At 33.2% G+C, this 19,786-nt stretch overlaps 4 protein-coding genes across 4 annotated transcripts; 2 read left to right on the top strand and 2 right to left on the bottom strand.

The window, feature by feature from the left end:
* Positions 1-347: 347 nt before the first annotated feature.
* Positions 348-4,498, bottom strand: LOC105109486 (uncharacterized). Its single transcript, XM_011004211.1, has 6 exons — positions 4,275-4,498; positions 3,706-3,838; positions 3,482-3,585; positions 2,066-2,237; positions 1,811-1,951; positions 348-1,738 (listed from the first exon to the last, which is right to left on the bottom strand). The coding sequence occupies exons 1-6, from the start codon at positions 4,322-4,324 to the stop codon at positions 686-688; spliced, it is 1,653 nt and encodes a 550-aa protein (XP_011002513.1). The 5' UTR covers positions 4,325-4,498; the 3' UTR covers positions 348-685.
* Positions 4,499-5,399: 901 nt separating this feature from the next.
* On the bottom strand, positions 5,400-6,492 carry LOC105109485 (ATP synthase delta chain, chloroplastic-like). The gene has a single exon (XM_011004210.1). The coding sequence runs from the start codon at positions 6,308-6,310 to the stop codon at positions 5,552-5,554; it is 759 nt and encodes a 252-aa protein (XP_011002512.1). The 5' UTR covers positions 6,311-6,492; the 3' UTR covers positions 5,400-5,551.
* Positions 6,493-7,411: 919 nt separating this feature from the next.
* LOC105109484 (angio-associated migratory cell protein-like) lies at positions 7,412-12,888 on the top strand. Its single transcript, XM_011004208.1, has 10 exons — positions 7,412-7,727; positions 7,818-7,892; positions 8,111-8,230; positions 8,537-8,682; positions 8,767-8,914; positions 9,040-9,123; positions 9,466-9,581; positions 10,928-10,986; positions 12,077-12,167; positions 12,455-12,888. The coding sequence occupies exons 1-10, from the start codon at positions 7,622-7,624 to the stop codon at positions 12,680-12,682; spliced, it is 1,173 nt and encodes a 390-aa protein (XP_011002510.1). The 5' UTR covers positions 7,412-7,621; the 3' UTR covers positions 12,683-12,888.
* Positions 12,889-18,268: 5,380 nt separating this feature from the next.
* On the top strand, positions 18,269-18,958 carry LOC105109483 (NHP2-like protein 1). The gene is made up of 3 exons (XM_011004207.1): positions 18,269-18,386; positions 18,479-18,599; positions 18,685-18,958. The coding sequence occupies exons 1-3, from the start codon at positions 18,384-18,386 to the stop codon at positions 18,819-18,821; spliced, it is 261 nt and encodes an 86-aa protein (XP_011002509.1). The 5' UTR covers positions 18,269-18,383; the 3' UTR covers positions 18,822-18,958.
* Positions 18,959-19,786: the final 828 nt, after the last annotated feature.

Below are 19,786 nucleotides of genomic sequence, written 5' to 3'. Positions count from 1 at the left end.
TGCTTGGAAACAAGGAAGAGGCAAAGTCACAGAAGTCACAGTTGTTGTGACCTGGAGATTGGTACTAGAGAATAAAACTTGCGGACCTGAATCCCTCTACTAGGAAAAACCTCTTATTGTCTTAAGTTGTTGGACTAACAACCAAGAACTGGATTGATAAATATCTTGTAGTTTTTGCGTTACTAGCTTATCAACTATGGTTTGAGCGTAGCTAAATCCTGTTGTTGTCATGAGCGGTTGCTCAATATTCATCACATTCATAAAATGAACTCGGATGGAAAAATAAACGGGTACAAGGTTTTGTTAAATCTGTTTAACAAAATTACAAAGGCTGGACAATTATTGAATGTCAAAATTCAAGGAAAGATGAACTTCATTACCTGCGACAGAATAAGGTTTCTTTTACATGAATCCTATAATTGATCAACGCAGAACACAAAACACACAAATCATCTGAGATGGCTTCTCTACTACAATAAGCAGTTGAAATTTCCTAATGATAAAGCCTCATTGAACATGTAACAACTAGTAACCTTGTACTCTACAAATAACAACGAAAATGGCTCACCCCAAATTGCATCGATGACTGCACAGCACTAAGTCAACTCTCCACAAACCAATGCACAGGACCCAAAAATCAAACGTCATGGATTGAATTGGAATGATCTGTAGCAGATAGAGCACTTCATCTAAGATTTGAGTTCTGTGATGCGAACAAATTTGGGTATGAGAAGTATGGCTCATCATCCATTGAAGGCAATCTCTGTGGCTGGGGACTAACAGACCCTTGCTCAACAACATGATCACTACGAGGAGAATCATAATACACTTCAAGTTTCTCAAAGGAAGGAATATCCAACAACTCTGATGCCTGGTGGCCCTCATGAAGTTGATGGAAGTCTTTATAACTTGGAACACTATCCCCTTCACCAAAAGAATGTTGGTGAACAAAAGGTGTCTTATCAGCAGAAGCTGATAGATCAGGAGTATCCACAAAAAAGGGGTTATCATAGCCACTCTCATGTAACCTCTCACTGTTTTTCTTGGTTAGCTCACTAATCCTTGCCTGTGCAAGAGTTGCTGCTGCACGAGCTGCTGCTGCTGCATGTTCAGCAGTCTCAGCAGCAGCATGTGCTGCAGCTAAAACATCTTGAAGATCCACATTAGCCTCAGTTCCGGTCCTCGTTACATGGGGTGGTGAAGAGTTTGGTATTGTTGCACGCTCAGCAGTCTCCACAGTAGCTGAAACATTCTGCAGATCCACATTGACCTCACTTTTGGTACTCGGTGCAGAGGGTGGCGATGAAAATGATGGAGAGGATAGTGAAGGGGGAGAAATGGATGACAGAAACTGTCTTTCTTCCCTGGCACTTGCCGCGGTGCTTGAAATTTCATCCCTGGTAGCTGCTGACTTTTCTTCAATCACATCCTGATGTACAATATGAGGTTCTTGTGATAGATCTTTGTTAGTCATATAGTGATTTGATGATTCATGATCAATGTCAGGGTGTAGAGCAGCTTGTGTAGGTGGTACTATCCCTGATGCCGAGGCAGAATTTGCACCTGGCAACAGTGACACCTCAGGAGCTTCAGGAAAATCTAATGGGTCAAAGCCTGTATCAGAATCAGACTGTTCATGCTTGGCAAGATCAGGAGTGATAAGTACTTCATCATGCTCCTCTTTTGGAAGAGGCAATATCGTGAGATGTGTTGGATCACTGATATCTGTTGGACCATTCTGACAATGAGAGAACACGTGTAAGACAAGGAAAGATAACCAGAATTCAGGCAGTTGCACCATACTACTCACCAATAAATCTTCATTCTTTTTTAAAAGCTCGGTTTCAGATGCACCTGGGTCCCAGTCTAACTCATGCTCTTCAGCAATTTCCTTCAAAAGCTTCAGCTTTGCTTCAGGTGAAGGCGCACAAACTGAAAGGAGTTGTATTAACTGCAGGATTTCAATTTGAAAAATGTCAGAAGAAAAGGAAACATAAGCATAAACATAAGAAAAGGAACTTGTTGCAAGAAATAAATCTAGGCATAAGATAGAGATTCAAAAAACCTGGCGATTAACACCACAAGCTGGCCTAAGCTCTGTTGCAGCAGCTACAAATTCCTTTCCATATTTGAAAGCAAATAGGGTTTGAACCTGCAGCAGCTCGGGTAGATCTCCACATCTTGGTGCAGCAAAACAGACACTGGATATTGCTTCTTTTAAGTCTAAAGGACATTCCCTGAAAAATAAAAATAAAAATAAAAATAAAAATAAAAATAAAAATGACATTCAAAAAATACAATCCATGAAAAATGAGCGGTGTTCTTAGCTCCAAGTAGCTATGAAGAGTCTTCAACTCACTTTGCATAGAGGTATAAATTTAGTACAAGCTGGATTAAACAAATAAATTATCAGAGCTACACAGATGTTGCCATTCATGAAATTGTATAACCATAAAGAAAAATTGACAGGATATGGAACAAATCGACTTCCCAACCACAATGGACATCCAATACGAAGAAGATAACAGGTTAGATTTTTGTAAGACTTAACTTGGGGGTCTATAAGAAGGCTCTTAATGATGATACTATCCGCAAATTTTAAGACAACCCACAACCATAATGGTTCGAGAAGGTAAGGCAGAGTTGAAGCTTCACCTGATTTATCTGCAGGTTCACTACTCAATTAACATGTCATAGCAACGCTAGGATAACAATCACCATTGAACCTCCTAACTGTTTGTCTGGCAACTTTGACCCAATTCTCAACTTTAACAGTTCATAATATACTTGAGCTTAAACAATTATTGCAAATTCAGCATTTAGACAACAGCCTAGAGTTTCTATGGTAAAGCAGAAATATCAAAGACTGTGACAAGCTGCTCCCTCCAAAAGAAGTCTGGAAAGTGATCAGGTTTTCATCCTAGACCATGAAACGGTGAATCTCCAGAGTTAAAGCTGGACAGCCCAGGGCAGTGTAGATATATCCTACATTATGATATAGCCTGTCTGTAGTAATGCGGTGCAACATGAATTGAGTAGAAATCTTGGAAAAGTGAAAACATATAAAACCATCCTATCTTATGCTACTCTGATCCTTTTCCACATAAATAACTGAATATCAGTACTTTGATCAATGATTACTTCTTTCTCCTTCGATTTCCTCAACCTTTTGTTTCTCTGGTATTCAGGAAAGGGCTTTTTTTTCCTTCCTTAAACCCGCTACTTTAAGGGAAAACAAGCTATATTACCAGTAAACCTTTCATTAGATATGATATACAGTTAATGAACCTATAAAAACTCGTACAGACGGAAATATCTCTAGTTAAGCAAATAACAATATGAACAAAAACAAACTAATAAATCTAAGTTTATGCCTTGAAGAAGGCATCATCATAGTTAAGACAAGTATCCAACAGGAGAGTGCATTAACAAACCGGAAAAAAACATAGTGAAAGCCAGATAATGTAATGTGAGGAATAACCTTTGTGTTTCGATAATTGGAAGGCGCACAGTAATAAGCTCACAGAACAATTCAATGATCTCTTGAGCAGCCATCATATTCTCCTCTCTTATAATATTCTCCACCTGATATGTAATTATCAACAACACCACAAGATCATTCCTTTTTCAGGTATCTTAAGAGACTAAAAACAAAAAACCTGTTCATACTATTAAAAATGATTTCAATAAGAAAAGTAGCAATACCCGAATGCGAGAAGTAGCTTCTTGACCAGTCTCAAGAAGCTTAGCAATGTTGCGGCGCATTTGCTTTATCTCAATCTCTCTCCTGTTCCTCAACAGCTTTATCCGGGGTATTGTCAACTTCAGTAAGGTTTTACTGTATACAAGAAGAACAAATTAAAACAACAACAGTCCTCATCAAATCTTTAAACCCCGGGAAAAAAAATCAACGATAGCATTTAACCAAAACATAAGCACTCAAAAAAAAGTACGAACCCTTCAAATCTTCAATGAATTCTATTTACTTTTTACATTAACCAAATATCTACAACATACGAGATAAGTACCCAGATTCTTAATTCTCAACTTTTTATAGTGTCTTATTTCTTTAATTTATGCAAAGAAGAACAAATTAAAAAATGAAAAGATTGCACATTGAGTTAAGTCACTTGATTTTAATGAAACGTTAAGTTCTGAATTTCCTTACTGAAGTTAACATTTTCTCAGAAACCAAGCAAAACCCAAATTGAACCATGACTAAAGCAAGAAAACAAAAACCCAAAAACAAAATAGAGAAGGATAGAATGAATTACCATTTGGCAGCTTTAAAGCCTTTGTCGAAGAAGGAATCCAGGATCGACATGATTACTTATTTTTGATAATAATATCAGAGACCAGATAAAAAACTAAACACTACATATGGATATAAAGAAGATAAAATCTGAAACACGAGCTGTTCGGTCCACTAATGAGGGAAGACAGGTAGTTGAAGTATTATAAATAAATGTGTAAATGAGTTTGGTCGTTTTCTTGTTTTCTTAAGATGTAAGATATCTATGATTCTTATTATTTAATGTCAAAATATAAAGTAGAAAGTTGATAAGATATATTAAACACAAAATAAAAGGTTGAGACCAGACCTCATAAGCATCTATCCTAATTACAATTGAGCTAGCTTGCTACTCCTGCGATGATCCACAGCATCGCGTCACAGCCAAAACTTAGAAGAACTCTAATGAACTTAATTACATATAATTACATTCTCTCTCTGAGAAGTTAATGGTGGAACTCAAATTAGAGATTTCAAGTTAATGGAGTTTTTTGTTCATCATTTGAACAAATCTATTAGGGCTCTGGTTAATAGGCTCGCAAGATTCTAAATTTTCTTCTCAGCAATGGTCGAAGTTTAGTCATGGCATGTTGAGGTCCAAGATATTAATTTGGCAGGAGCCAATGTTTCTGACATGTGTGTAAGCATTCATGTTAGGATAACATGGAAGCACTGATCTCTCTTCTCCATAAAGATTGCCATGCTCGTTCTGCAGACAAGATCTGTAAATTGAAATATTGTTGTGTGAACCTTCGGTGACCAGGGATGAGAGAACCTCATCTTTCTTAAACAGAAGGTTGCAGCTACTAAGGTACCATGATCAAACTGTGTTACAAACAGAATAATAAATCATATCATATGACTCTTGAGAATTTCACTTCAACATCTTCTTTTTCTTGCTAACAGGCCAACAAATTCATCTTGGTGGAGCCTGTTCCACCTTCCTTAATGAGGCTCCATCCAAACAAAAATTGAGTCCTTTTTTCATGCTCAGCCCTATTTAACAATTCTATGAAAAAACAATCCTCTCTTCAAAGCAGAGACAACCCTCAAATTCAGATTCTCTATTCAAAGCATCATTGCCAAAAAAAGAAGCCAAGCCTCAGAATTGTTGCCAAAAGACAGGAAGACATTGAAATACATTCCATTCCAATAATAAATCTATTACAAAATCCATACTACAACAACAATTTAATCCCAAGAAAAAAAAGAACCCACATAATTTACCAGAAAAGAAATTAAAAAAAAAGGTGTCTAAAATCAAGCAGCCAGTTCAATATCACTCAAGTCAAGCTGAGCAGTAATCTCCTCCAACTGTTTCTTCACACTCATATCAATCAACTTAGACCCTGAGCTCCCATACCTTACAGTAAACCCAGCAACCAAACTTGGGTCAATCACAGTCTTAATCCTTACATTCTTAGCTCCAGTCAATTTCTGCACTTGTTTTGCTATCTGGGCCAAATGCTGTGACTCCAAAGCCACAACTGAACTCACCACAGCAAGCTGTGTATCTGTCAGCTTATTGTAAACCTTCTCGAATTCCGCCACTATATCTTTAACCAGATCAACCCTTTTGGAATCTATAAGGATGTTAATGAAGTTTGCCGTGAGGGGTTGGAGAGCAGACGAGTTAGCGAACTCATCTATGACTTGCCGTTTTTTTTCTAAGTCTATTGTTGGGTTAGCAAAGAAGTCATTCGCTGCTGGGTTTGAAAACAGTCTTTCTATTTTGTCGATGTCGGACGCCGTTGCGTCTAGCGTGTTGTTGGATTTTGCCACGTCAGCTAGTGCTGATGCGTAACTTCCTGCTGCTGTAGCCGACATTTTGGTCCCCAGGGCCGAGCTACCCCGGCGGCGGTTTGTAGTGCCTGCGGTGGTGGAGAGGTTGACGGATGGGAAAGTGGCTGAGAAGGAGAGGTTGAGGGGTTTTGGAGAGGTGAAGTTGGTTGGGAGTCTAGCTGATGGTGGGTTTTTGGATTGGAGTGAAGCGGTGGCGTTTTGGAGTGCTGAAGCCATGTTGCCAGCAACAGTGGAGAGAGAGAGAGATGGGGCAGCGGAGAGTTTTTTTCTTCAGTTGATTGGTGAAGTGTTTTTGAGAGACGAGAGTTGTGGAGAGGGGGGGTTTTGAGAGGAATGGACGGTGGGGATTGGTGGGTAAGAAAGAGTGGAGGGTGGTGGAAGCGGGCTTTATCTTGTTTGGTAGAAAACAAGATGACAGCCACTTATCTGCGTGTATTGGGGATAATGGAGTTGACATGTGGAGGACGTTGATGGGCTAATAGAGATTGAGCTATCTGTGGTAGCGTGACTCTAATAATAATAATAATGTGTATTATTTAACTATTTAATTTAATTAAATATTTATTTTATACAAATCTTGAAATTAAATCTTCATATATACTCAAAGTACATATTTGGATATAGTTTTTAAAATCAAATTATAATTTATATAACAATATTAAAAAGGAAAAATTAATACACTTTGGAATATATAATCCTAGAAAAATCATGTAATTTGAAGAAAAATAATAATAATAATTTAAAAGTAAAGTTATTAAATTTAATTTAAAAATCAACTAAAAAATAATTTAAATTACTGAATCGTCGTAAAAACCCGCCAATTACCTAGCTAAGTTTAAATCAAGTTTATTTATTTAAATAATTTTATCAAATTAATATTTTATTATATTTAACTAAAAATAATGTTTCACCAGGGGTGTTCATTTTCGGTTCGGTTAAGTTTTTATCAAAAAAGTAACCAAACCGGAAAAAAAATTAAAAAAAAACAAAACAGAACCGAAACCGGGTCAAACCGACCGGTTTCGGTTCAGTTCGGTTCAGTTTTTTAAGGGAAAAACCGGTTCAAATCGGTTTGGCTCGATTTTTCCAGTTTGGCTCGGTTTTTCTCGGCTTTGGCTCAGTTTTCTTGGCTTTGGCTCGGTTTTTTCTAGTTTGGTTCGGTTTTTTGGTTTTTTGATTATAAAACTAAAACCGAACCAAACTGGCTGGTTTTTTCAAAATTTTAATTGGTTTAATTAATTTTTTTTATTTAATTTATTTAATTTTTTTTCTGAGATTCTCGATTTAATCGATTTATTCAATTTTTTTAAACACCCCTATCAGCTTTATCGACTACGCTCAAAAGAACCATGTGTAATATTCAACTGGAAAACAAAAATAATACTGGCAGTACTTTCACGCGCCACTCCAACCAGTAACTGCAATAACGATAATAGGAATAAAACCCTAGCTAAAACCTCTCATTCTTCTCCAGCAGACGACGCCAAGGAATCGGCAAGCACAGAGATCGAAATTAAAAACACAAAAATGAATAGTCCAAATCGATCATTACACGACGAAGACGAAGACGATCAAGGCGAAGTTTTCCTTGACGATTCCGATATCATCGACGAAGTCGCTGTTGATGAAGAAGGTATAACTAAAAAATGCATGCTCTATTAATTTATTTCTTAATCAAGCTGTGATTTGATATTAAATTGATATATATTTCACTAATTCGTAGATCTTCCTAATGCGGACGACGATGATGACGACGACGACACGGATGATTCTATGCACATATTTACCGGCCATACCGGTAAAAAATTTTCTTTTTGGAATTCTCCATCTTTTTATTATGCAATTAGTTAATTAATTAATTTTATAATTAAATCAATAGTTTTGAATTACTGGCTAAAAAACGTATTTATAAAACTTTATTTTGTTTTAATTTGTTGGACTAATGAAATGGAGCATTTGCATTTGTTCAGGAAGAGAAGTAATGGAGTATTTATTATTATTATTATTTGCATATAGGGGAGCTCTATACAGTATCCTGCAGTCCAACAGATCCTTTATTAGTGGCGACCGGTGGAGGAGACGACAAAGGGTTTCTTTGGAAGATTGGTCTTGGAGATTGGGCATCTGAGCTCAAAGGTATAGTTGAGTTAGGAGAGCTAAAATGATCCCATATATCATGGGGATATCTGTTAGTCGTAGGAATCTTTGGTGTTAGAAATTGTTCATAGTTTGCTTTGTAGCATGATTGAGCAACCTGCTATGTTTCTTCTTTTGATTAGTGATATAATCCCGCATTCATTGAAACTTTCTGTGTGTCCTGATATTGCTATAATGCCCATCGATGAAGCTGAGGTCTTTTTCTGCACCTATATCTGTGCTTGTTATATGCACATAATTTTGATCTTGGTTCCTTATTACTTAACCTTTTGGAAATATTGACAGGTCATAAGGATTCTGTGTCTTGTTTATCCTTTAGTAGTGATGGACAGTTGCTTGCATCTGGAGGGTTTGATGGACTTGTTCAAATTTGGGATGCTTCATCAGGAAACCATAAATGTGTACTCGAAGGTCCTGATGAGGGCATTGAGGTGAACTTGTGGACTGAATTTAGTGGAACTAATTTATTTTGTTTTATGTTTTTAAGTCTGATTATCAACCATGTGGTTTCTCAGTGGGTCAAATGGCATCCAAAAGGGCATTTGGTGTTGGCAGGTTCTGAGGACAAAAGTGTTTGGATGTGGAATGCTGACAAAGTTGCCTATCTTAATTCATTTACAGGACATGAAGCAAGTGTTACCTGTGGTGATTTTACCCCTGATGGTATCTAACTACTCTTTGTCTTGGAACGCTTTTTTTTTTTGTTGAAGAACTTTCTCTTAGCTTGCTTTTGATCTATCTCTTTCTATTTCATTTTTTTTTTTCAAATCTATCTGCTGTTGCTTCAGGTAAAACAATCTGTACTGGTTCTGATGATGCATCCCTGAGGATATGGAATCCAAAAAGTGGTGAAAACATACATGTTGTGAGAGGTATTCATTTAAAATTCAGTTTTTCATTATCTGAAGTTATATCCTGCTCCATTTCATCCTGTGAAAAGGCTATTTATTTGGTTATTCGATAAATATACTTGTATTGAAGCCATTGAGAAAGGCCATATTTAAATTATCCCATGCTACATATTCAAATTCTAGCTTACCTTCAGATAATGACAAAGTGATTTTTAAATATACGTGGTAATGAAGCCATCAATAAAGGCCATATTCAAATTCTCCCAGGCTAGATATTCAAATTCTATCCTACCTTGAAAATAGCTACCATAAAAATCAAAGGAGCATGCTTTGTTTGGCATCTCTGACAACTCTGCTCTTCAGGTCATCCATACCACACTGATGGACTGACATGCTTGGCATTGAGCTCAGATTCGACTCTCGCTATCACTGGTTCAAAGGACAATTCTGTCCACATTGTGAACATAACTTCGGGCAGGGTTTGTTTCTTCTTGCATTCCATGATGTTCTTATAATTATGTTCACAATTTTGGATATATTATTGAGTTGTGTCCTCTTTAACTGTCGCACCTTTGGCATCAGTGCCTTTGGTTTCTTTGGCATGCTGTGCACTGGCATGCTCCTGTTTAGGCCTTTCTGGTTATTGAGGTATCTGGAGAGCCATATTCATTATAGTGAAAATCATGGTAGAAAACATGATAGTTAGTAAAGATGGATTAGTATTCAAACGTGACTTCAACAACTTCCAAAATTCCAGCAAGCTTTAGCATGCTGGGTTTTATGTTTTAGCATTTAAGGATTCTTTGCATTTTAACATAGGGTGGGAAGAAAAGTCAACTCAATACAGCAAAAAACAGAAAATTGTTGCCTAAAACTAGAAGAAAATTGAAGTTAGAACTTGGAGAATAGGTTTAGGGTCTGTACTCTGTAGAGAACATCTAAAACATAGAATGATTGATAATAACATAAAAGATGTCTGAAAAATAGCTAGGCAGTCCTATTTATACTAGTTCCTCTTTATTGAAAGTTATATAGCTAGTATAGAATCCAACTAGCATTAGGATTCCTAAACTAAATAAGAAAGTAAAAATAACTTGAGAAAAATATTTAAGAATCCAAAAGCTTGTGCATCACATTGTCATATGAAATTCAGCAAGTTGGATTGAAGTGTAGTTGCTGAATGAATGAACAAGCAATCGTTACCCAATCCTTGACAATAGGCTGACATTCTTGAATGTGGTCTATGTCACTGGAGAGATTAATGCCTGGAAGTTGAATGCCAGTGCAAATTCCTGGAAATTCATCTGTTTTAAGATCTTCCCTTGGGTCCTTTTATTGAGATTCTTTCGATTCTAAAACAATTAAGTTAGTTGTCTGGTTAACATGTGCTCAAGTTCTATTCTTCTTTAAGAGTTATTTGATTGGTCTGGAATTCAGCTAAGGTGTGTGGTTGAATTGAGCTAGTTTTTGGTTTAAATCTTCATCCTGCTAAGGGCACTATTTAATTGTGGGCTATGCTTACTCTTTCATGTGGCCTGCCTGGCATACCTTTCGCAGACTTGTAGCTCTGAAATTTTATAATGAGAGATATGTTGGTTCTCATGTTTCTATCAGCATTTAAGTGGATTTTAAATTTCTAGCTTTCTTTTATGTTACTTGTCATATTCTTGGAAAATTTCTGCTACATTTTGTTGTTTTCTTGGAATGTTTGGATATGCTGTTATCATTATGGGTATACTTGTCAGTGCAATTGCTTGTCAAATGTTTGCTTGTACAATTTGATCAGATTGGTAGCCTGTTTAATAAACACATTTCCCTGCAACAGGTGGTTAGTTCTCTTGCTTCTCACTCTGATTCTGTCGAATGTGTTGAGCTTGCACCAAGGTAGAATTTACAATTTCTCTCTCTCTCTCTCTCTCTCTCTCTCTCTCTCTCTCTCTCTCTCTCTCTCTCTCTCTCTCTCTCTCTGTTTGTGTGTGCATGGCTGTGAGACAATAGGTTACATGATAGGAACTGGGAGAAATTGGACGTGCTCTAATGATTAATAAATTTAAGGAGGTTGACAGTTAACAGAAACAATTATTTAGTGAAACGAGGAACTCTAATGTGGACATTAGCTAAGTTTTGGTGTGGTTGAGAAAAAAGGTTGATTGAATGTTGCAGGTTTTCAACAAGTCAATAACCTTTGCTCTGTTGCAAAACTTAGAAGAGTCTCTGCTTTTATCTGGAACATTATCTTCAGTTGAGATGTGTCTACTTAAAAAAACAAAAAGTTATTAGATTTGGAATGGATGTAGGCATTGTTTATAAATCGTGTTCTGCATATATAAGAGTATCTGACATCATCAAGTCATGAAGTCGGATTGCCATATTGGTAAACAAATGAAGATTCTATGTATTTCTTTATTTTGACAATGATATGAATTATACAGAATTGTGAGTGAAAATCTGCAGACATGTGATGATGTAATTAATTTGTGCAAGATCAGATTCCATTTCTTGAAATATTGGCTCCATTTTAGAGGAGCGCTTGGCAAAGAGGATTGCAACATAAAAACATTAGTGCCAAGTAGCCTTAAACTATTCCCATACTGATAAATCTCAACCATACCATTTACTGTTGGTTTGAGGCTGCATGAAAGCAAGCAAACCCTGTCTGTTGAACTTGACCCCCCATCAAATAGTCTCCTTTTCTCTCACTCAATTTAATAAATTCATTCCCATGAATCATTTTTGTTTGCTTTGTTGTAAGACATGAATGGTTCAGTTCCCTAAATATAGTCATTTGGGATAAGTGTAAAAAGGGAAAGCTGTAAAATCTCAATAGATCAATAAGACAATGTCCTTTTCCCTTCACCAAGGAAAAGAGCGGGTGGGGTGAACGAAGAAGACAAGCAAATTTTGTGTAATCAATTTAACTTTGGATTCATGTGACCTAGTTTAACACTCTTGCTTCCTACCATGTGCATAGCAGCTCCCCTTGGGCTGCCACGGGAGGCTTGGATCAAAAACTTATCATCTGGGATCTGCAGCATTCATTGCCCCGTGCTACATGTGAACACCAGGTCCGTTTGAATTTTGCTTTTGTTTCATTTTAGTACTTTGCACATCTCAAATGATGACCATTTTAATGCAGAAGCCCTCTGAACAAGCATAATTTCCTAATCAGAATCGCAACTAGCCCAAGAATCATAAAAGCTGAGACAATAAGATGAATTAACCAAAGCCATATTTATTGAAGTTAGCAATTCATATATACAGCACTTGTATTAATTAACTATCATCCAATAATGTTTTGACGTCTTACAAGGGCATCAAAATCCCATGTCTCACAAATTGAACTGATTGGCAGGATGGAGTTACATGCGTGGCATGGCTTGGTGCATCCAGATACGTAGCTACAGGGTGTGTGGACGGGAAAGTGAGACTATGGGATAGTCTCTCTGGTGATTGCATAAGAACATTCAGTGGCCATGCTGATGCCATTCAATCTCTATCTCTATCTGCCAATCAAGATTACCTTGTCTCGGGTTCAAGCGATGGAACAGCAAGAGTGTTTGAGATTGCAGAGTTCAAGTAAGCTAATAGTAGAGTATCAATATAAGGTGTTCAAATTTTCATGGTTGAAAAAGCAACTCAATTTTGAATGAAGCACAAAATTTATCCGCCAGGCCTATATGACCACTTCTGTGCTTATTTTCAATTATAATTTGATTAATATATGTAGTGGAAACAGTTAAAGAGGTGAATCAACATTTGCTTTTTAGGGATTGAATTTATGGAAAACAGGAAAGAAACTTTACTGGAGAGAGTAACTAGACGATTTGCTCTACTGAAGAACCTCTGCCGGAACACTGGTTCGCATCCAATGCGTTTAAAACGGACACAAGTTCTACTTACGATCGAGAACAAATATTTGCTAAGAATGTTTGCCCTTCGATGGAGAAGCCATGGCAGAATACAAGGCAAATGTTTTTGAATTATGAATTGTAGTTTAGCTGGGGGAAAAAATCATTTCTTTGGGGAATTTATGGATTTAATTCTAACACTGATCTGTATGGTCGCAATTTACTGAACATTTAGAAATGGTCTTGAACATTAATTTTAATTAAAAGAGTCGAGGTTTTTTTTTAAAAAAAAAATATTTTACAATATTTGGTGAATAAGTAGTTATATCATCCGTGCAATATTGAAGGATAATTTTTTTTTGTATAAAATTATTAAAAAATTAACATCTAAAAATATTATGTATTTATATAAAGCTATAATTAAGAGTTTTGGGTTTGATTGCAATACCTGATTTAAAAGTAATACTTATAATATTAATAGTAATATTAAACTTATATGATCAAGTTTAAGTGAATTTAGCTGCAATACTAGACCCAATAACTTTAAATATAGATCTTGTTGCATAAAAATATAATAATTAAATAGATTAATTAAAAAGAAAAAAATTTGAATTAATTAGGTTAATTTTTCAAAGCAGGTTAACCAATCAAATCTTGGATTTTTGTCGTAAAAATTTGATAACTAAATAGAAAAAAAAATTCACAAGTTAATCAGAATTAATTGGGTTAACTCGTCAAATCAGGTTAACACGTCAAAGTAGGAATACATGTCATAAAAGTTTGATAATTAAATAGAAAAAAATAAATATTAACAAACTAAATTAAATAAAAAATTTAATTAAAAATAAAAAACAAAAAGTATCAGTTTTTTTACTGTGAATTATACAGTGTGCACAATCAAAAGCATAAAAACAGCAACACAATCAAAAGCATAAAAACAGCAAAATAAGAGGGAAAACAACTAAAGGCACCAGTCTTTAACTAAATAGAAAAAATAAAATATTAATAAACTAGATTAAATAAAAAAATATTAATTAAAAAGAAATAAAAAAACTTATAAGAAGAAAAAAACTAATATAGAAAAAAAATTAAATTAATTAATGTAACTTGTTAAATCTAAGATTCATGTCATGAAAGTCTGACAACTAAATAAAAAACTTAATATCAAAATAATAATTAATTAATTAATTAATTAAAAAAACATCAGCTTTTTTACTGTGGACTATACTGTGTCGTCCATGGAGAAAGGCGTAAAACAAAAAAAAAATCTAAAGACATCATCTTTTTCACTGTGTATTGCATACAATCTTAAAATATAAAATAGAAAGAAAAAAACTAATAAGAAAAAAAAAATATAAATCAATTGGGTTAACCTGTCAAACTTGAGATTTTAAATAGAAAACATTTAATATTAAAAAACTATAAACAAAAAAAACTAAAAGCATAAGTTTTTCCAGTAAAGCAAACATCACAGGTTATTTTTTTTCTTGCATAAAAAATATAAAAAGCAATTGTTAAGATATGAGAGTAATAGGTCTTTCTGTAAAGATATATCCAAAAATCCTGAGTTTAGCTGCTACGCTTAACCCAAGAGTAATATTTATAATAATAATAATAATATTAAATTTATATAACTCAAGTTTAAGGACTCTGGCTGCAACACCAAACCCAAGAAAATTGGATGTGAGTCTGGCTATAAGGTCGTGTCATAAAAGTATGATAATTAAATAAATTAATTAAAAAGAAAAAAATCAATAGGAAGAAAAAAACTAATAAATAAAAAAAAAATTAACTGGGTTAACCTTTCAAACCAGGTTAACCTGTCAAATCAAGAATTTATATCATGAAAATTTGATAATTAAATAGAAAAAAATTGACGGGTTAACTCAGAATTAATTAGGTTAACCCGTCAAACTCAGGATACGTTTCATGAAAGTATAATAATTAAATATAAAAAAAATAACATTAATAAATTAAACTAAACGAAAAAAATTAATTAAAAAAATTCGAGGTTAATTCGTCAAATCACATTAACCCGTCAAATTCGGGATATATTTTATGAAAGTTTGATAACTAAAGAAATAAAAAATTAACATTAAAAAACTAAATTAAACAAAAAATTAATTAAAACAAAAAAACAAAAAAACAAAAAAAAGCATAAAAAATTAAAAACAAAAAAAAAGACAACTCATACTTTTTAGTGTATGTTATCATAATTATAATATAATATAATAATATAATAATAACAATAATAATAGAAAAGGTCTAAAAAGCTAGGAAAAGCTATAATATTTTTCTCATGTTTTTTTATAGTATTGATAAACTTATTATCCATTGTTTGTTAGGTATTATATCTCATTAAAATTTATTATATAAATACTAAATAAAAATTTTATTTTTTAATGTGATATAAAAAATTTATATATAATTTATTTTTTCAAAAATAAATTGTATTTTTTGAATGTAGAATAAAAATACTTTGAAATAGTTAGAAAGATGGGACAGAATGTAAAAGCTAACGAAAACCAATATGATCATCACCTGACTTTCAATAGCTTCTTCAACGGGGATTCTGTCACCGTCCTCTTCCGGAAGTGCCTTCATCTGAGATTCTAAAACATACCCAGGAGGAAGCGCATGCCTGCAGTGGCAGCCTCCTCCCTCACTCGGGCTAACCCAAAACCAACCATATTATTTCCTCTCCACTGCTTCCAGGAAGGATTTTTCCAATTTTCACTGGGACAAAATTATTCCCTTATAACATCTTCATATATCTGGCGATTTCAGTCAATTTAAGGTTGGTTTATTTTTTAAAATTCTATTGAAAATTTGTTTGGTTGTTGATTTAGGGTTTTAGTAAATTATTTGAGATGCGTGTAATCTGTACAATACCCTGTTAAAAAGCAAAGAGAACGAAAAAAGAAAAGAAGAAAAGTAAAGGCTGCATCTCTCTCCTCCATGATCAGCATCTCCACCTCGATCTATTCACCCTCGCACAGATCTCACATAATTGACGAGGAAGGGATGGCAATTCTCCAGGGAGAAGAACAACAAATAACATGATACTGTATACCGTGTCCGCGATATGCTGCGGGTATATGATATGTTCGTGTATTGTTGTAGCTTTATAAAAAAATAAAAAAATTATATGAAAAAATATTGTAATTTATAATTTTTTTAAAAATAAATTATAAAATTAAATTATTAATCAGATTAAAATTTAAAAAAAAAATTTAAAAAAAAATATAAAAAAAATAAAAAAAAACCATGTAAGGAAATGTTATAATAATATATAATATGAGAAAATCTATAATTATAATTCTTAATTAATTCAATATTAAAAATAATAAAATAGATAACAATAACTTTGAAAAAAATCATAACAAAAAAATTAAGTGGGAATATTATAGCAATTTATAGAGTTTTTTAAAAAAATTATGAAATTAAATTATTAACGAGCTCAATATGAAAAACATAAAATTGATAAAAATAATTTAAAAATAAAAAAAATCATAACAATAAAAAATAATATAGTAAACTAATATCATAATTCACAGTGTTTTTTAAAAAATAGCTCTACATTGAAAAAAATAAAATCAATAAAAATAATTTTTAAAAAAAATAAAAAACACATAAAAAAAGTTAAAAATAAATTCTCAATCAGTTTAATATTAAAAATATTAATAAAAATAATTTAAAAAAAATATGAAAAAACATTATAGTAAAACAAAAATCGTATAGAAAAATATTGTAACAATACACGGTATTTAAAAAAAACTACTAAGCAAAATCGACAAAGATTATTTTATAAAATTTAAAAAAAAAACTCTATGTAAAGAAATATTATAATAATCCTTAATATCTTAAAGAAAAAACTACATAATTAAATTTTTAACTAGTTTAATAATAATAAAAATAAAAAAGATAATCTTGTAAAAAAACATGTAAAGCCAAAAAAAAAAGAATAAAACAAAATCATTATAAAACAAAATAAAAAAAATAAAAGAAGTATATGGTGTGGAGAAAACTACAGTATTTTTTCTATAAATTTTAAAATATTAGTTAATTAATACGTGTATGATAATAGCAAAAAATAATGACCAATGATAAAATGGTGAATAACGATGACTTTTAGACAATGATTACTATTATACAATTTTAAATTTATAGATTAAAATAAAATATATTTTTTTTAACTAATTTTTGCAAATACCTGGTGCTTGATTGGTATTGTGTTTTATTAAATATATTTTTAAAGTGAATTTGTATTGAAAAAATATTAAATTAATATTTTTTTATTTTTTTTAATGATTTCAAAGTGCTGATATTAAAAAATTAAAATTTATTTATTAAATAAAAAATACTTTTAAAAAATAATGTGTCATATTAATATCATAAAAATAAAATAAAAAAAATTAAAGTTTATATAAAAGGATGTTATTAACTAAAAATAAATTATACACCTTGTTGGCTTCTATTTGTCTCAATTTGTGCATACATCAACCATTGGCAAAGATCATACTCAAAACTCGAAAGCTTCGGATAACACCTGGAAATAGAACTAGGCTATGCTTTCATTTAATCTTTTTTTCTTTCTTCCGTTTAATCTTTTTTTTTTTTTTTAAAAAAGGTCAAATTGTAAGATGACCTGTCGCTGTTGAATTAACTTAAAAATCCAACGCCCAAGATTCTGCTCTGCAAAAACTAATGGCTTAGGTCTAGCCACATCAACGAAGACGTTATAATTGTAAACACAGGGAGCCTCAAATCAGTCAGCCAAGTATTACTTAAGTCTCAATTGAGCCCCATAAACAAATAATATTATCAAATTAGGTCCCAAATGCTTTAGGTATTTCTCAATTGGATGTTTATCTTGACTTCCATAAGTTTTTCCATTAATTATTAACAAGAGCAAGATCATGGGTTTAAGTAGGTTAAACTACTTTTTTCAAGAAATCAAAATATGTTATTTTATTTTTTTTTAAAAAAATCAGTAATGTTTTTACTACATTAATAAATTTGTAAGTCAATCGGAGTTTTTAATTCAAATATATCAAGTAAACTTCTTTTTTATTTATAATAAAACTCGAATTAAATTATATCTTGAGTTGATTAGAATCCGAGTTACCCTTCAAAGCTTGTCATGGTTTAATAAGCTGTCATAAAATATGCAAACATGATGGAAAATACTAATAGATATACTTGAATCGAATGAGCTCATTTGATAAAATCTTTACTGTAGGACTTAATTGGCAATAAGTGTATACATTAAGGACTAAACAAGAGGTTTCTCCATACAAATACAGCACGCTGTGCCTTTCCACTTCTCATAAAGAGAGCTGCGAAAACCTCAAGCCAAAAACCCTAGCCTCCTGCTTTACCTTCATCCGAGGCAGAGACTCCATCATTGATTGAAAAACCCTAAAACCAAAAATGGTACTTAGTCCCTCTCTCTCATTGTTCACGAAAGAATTCGTTTTGATAAGTAGAAAATATCTCATCTTGTTAAGTTTTGTTTGATTTTGCAGACAGTAGAAACAGTGAATCCAAAAGCATACCCGCTTGCAGATGCGCAGTTGACCATAACAATACTTGACCTTGTTCAGCAAGCTGCTAATTACAAGCAACTCAAGAAAGGAGCCAATGAAGGTTAGCTTTGTCAAAACTAGTAGTTATTTGTATGCCTTTTTGCTAATATAAAATCCGGGGTTTTGATAAAGTCTTGATTTTTCAGCTACCAAGACACTTAACAGAGGTATCTCTGAGTTTGTTGTGATGGCTGCTGATACTGAACCACTTGAGATTCTTCTCCATCTTCCTTTGCTTGCTGAAGACAAGGTTATTTATTTGCTTACTAATACTTTTTGTTGAAGGGTTTTGGTTGTTTCGTTCTTATGTTTGAGTTTTTGTTGTTTTGGATGCAATTTCTGTTGTCTTGTAAATTGGTTTGTTGTGTTTGGAATAGTATTAGAAGAATGTGACTTTAGGGTTTTATGCCATTAAGCTTATTTAATTGGTTTTCTTCTTTTTTTCCCTGGTTATTACTATACATCTTGCTTTGTGACTAATTTAGTTTTGGACGCCTTTTCCTGGTTATGTATTACATTTTCACACATGTGCTTGTCTTTAGTTATAACGTCCTCAATTGTATAATCTGAATAAATGTGACTAAAGATGAATAAATTTCAATGGATTAGATTATGCTTTTGTGACCTTTTTCTAGGCCAAGCTGTTTGCTTTTGAAAATTTATGAAGACTTGATTCTCCCATTCTACTGCAGACATGCAATGCTACCTCTTATTCATTCTGGAAGTGGTGAGTCTCTGTGGGATGATTGACAAATTTAGGTCAGGTAAATCTAGAGTTTGTCACAACCTTTGGTAACAAAGGGTAGACCTAGGACACTGGCGAGGGAACATAAACCCCCTTATACCCCCCTGCAGAAAGGCAAGACCATCATGAGGAGTAGCATCTTGAGTTTTAAGTATAATTGGAAGTAAAGTGAGGAGTAGCACACAACTTAAGTTCTTTGTGAACCCAAGTTCCAAGCTACTTGTAATCCTTCTTAAATACCCCACAATTTTCCCTGAAAGAAGTGCACGCACACAACTTAATTATTTGTCATATGATTGATGGAGAAGCTGACTTCACAGAACTTGGTCCATTGACTTGTGACTGGAGAGGTTGGATTCAGCTAGTTTTTCTTTTTCAATCTTGAAGGAATAATTGAGAATGTTCCCTGGACCACTCTTTATGCCGAGGACATGAGATTGAATCCAGGAGAAGCAAATTTAAATACAGAGCAAGGATGATTTATTATGTTTTGTGCTTGTGCT

Source organism: Populus euphratica, unplaced genomic scaffold (assembly GCF_000495115.2).
Source record: "Populus euphratica unplaced genomic scaffold, PopEup_1.0 scaffold219.1, whole genome shotgun sequence".
NCBI lineage: Eukaryota > Viridiplantae > Streptophyta > Magnoliopsida > Malpighiales > Salicaceae > Populus > Populus euphratica.
The sequence above is the reverse complement of the archived record's forward strand: the minus strand, read 5'-3'. Positions and strand labels throughout refer to the sequence as shown.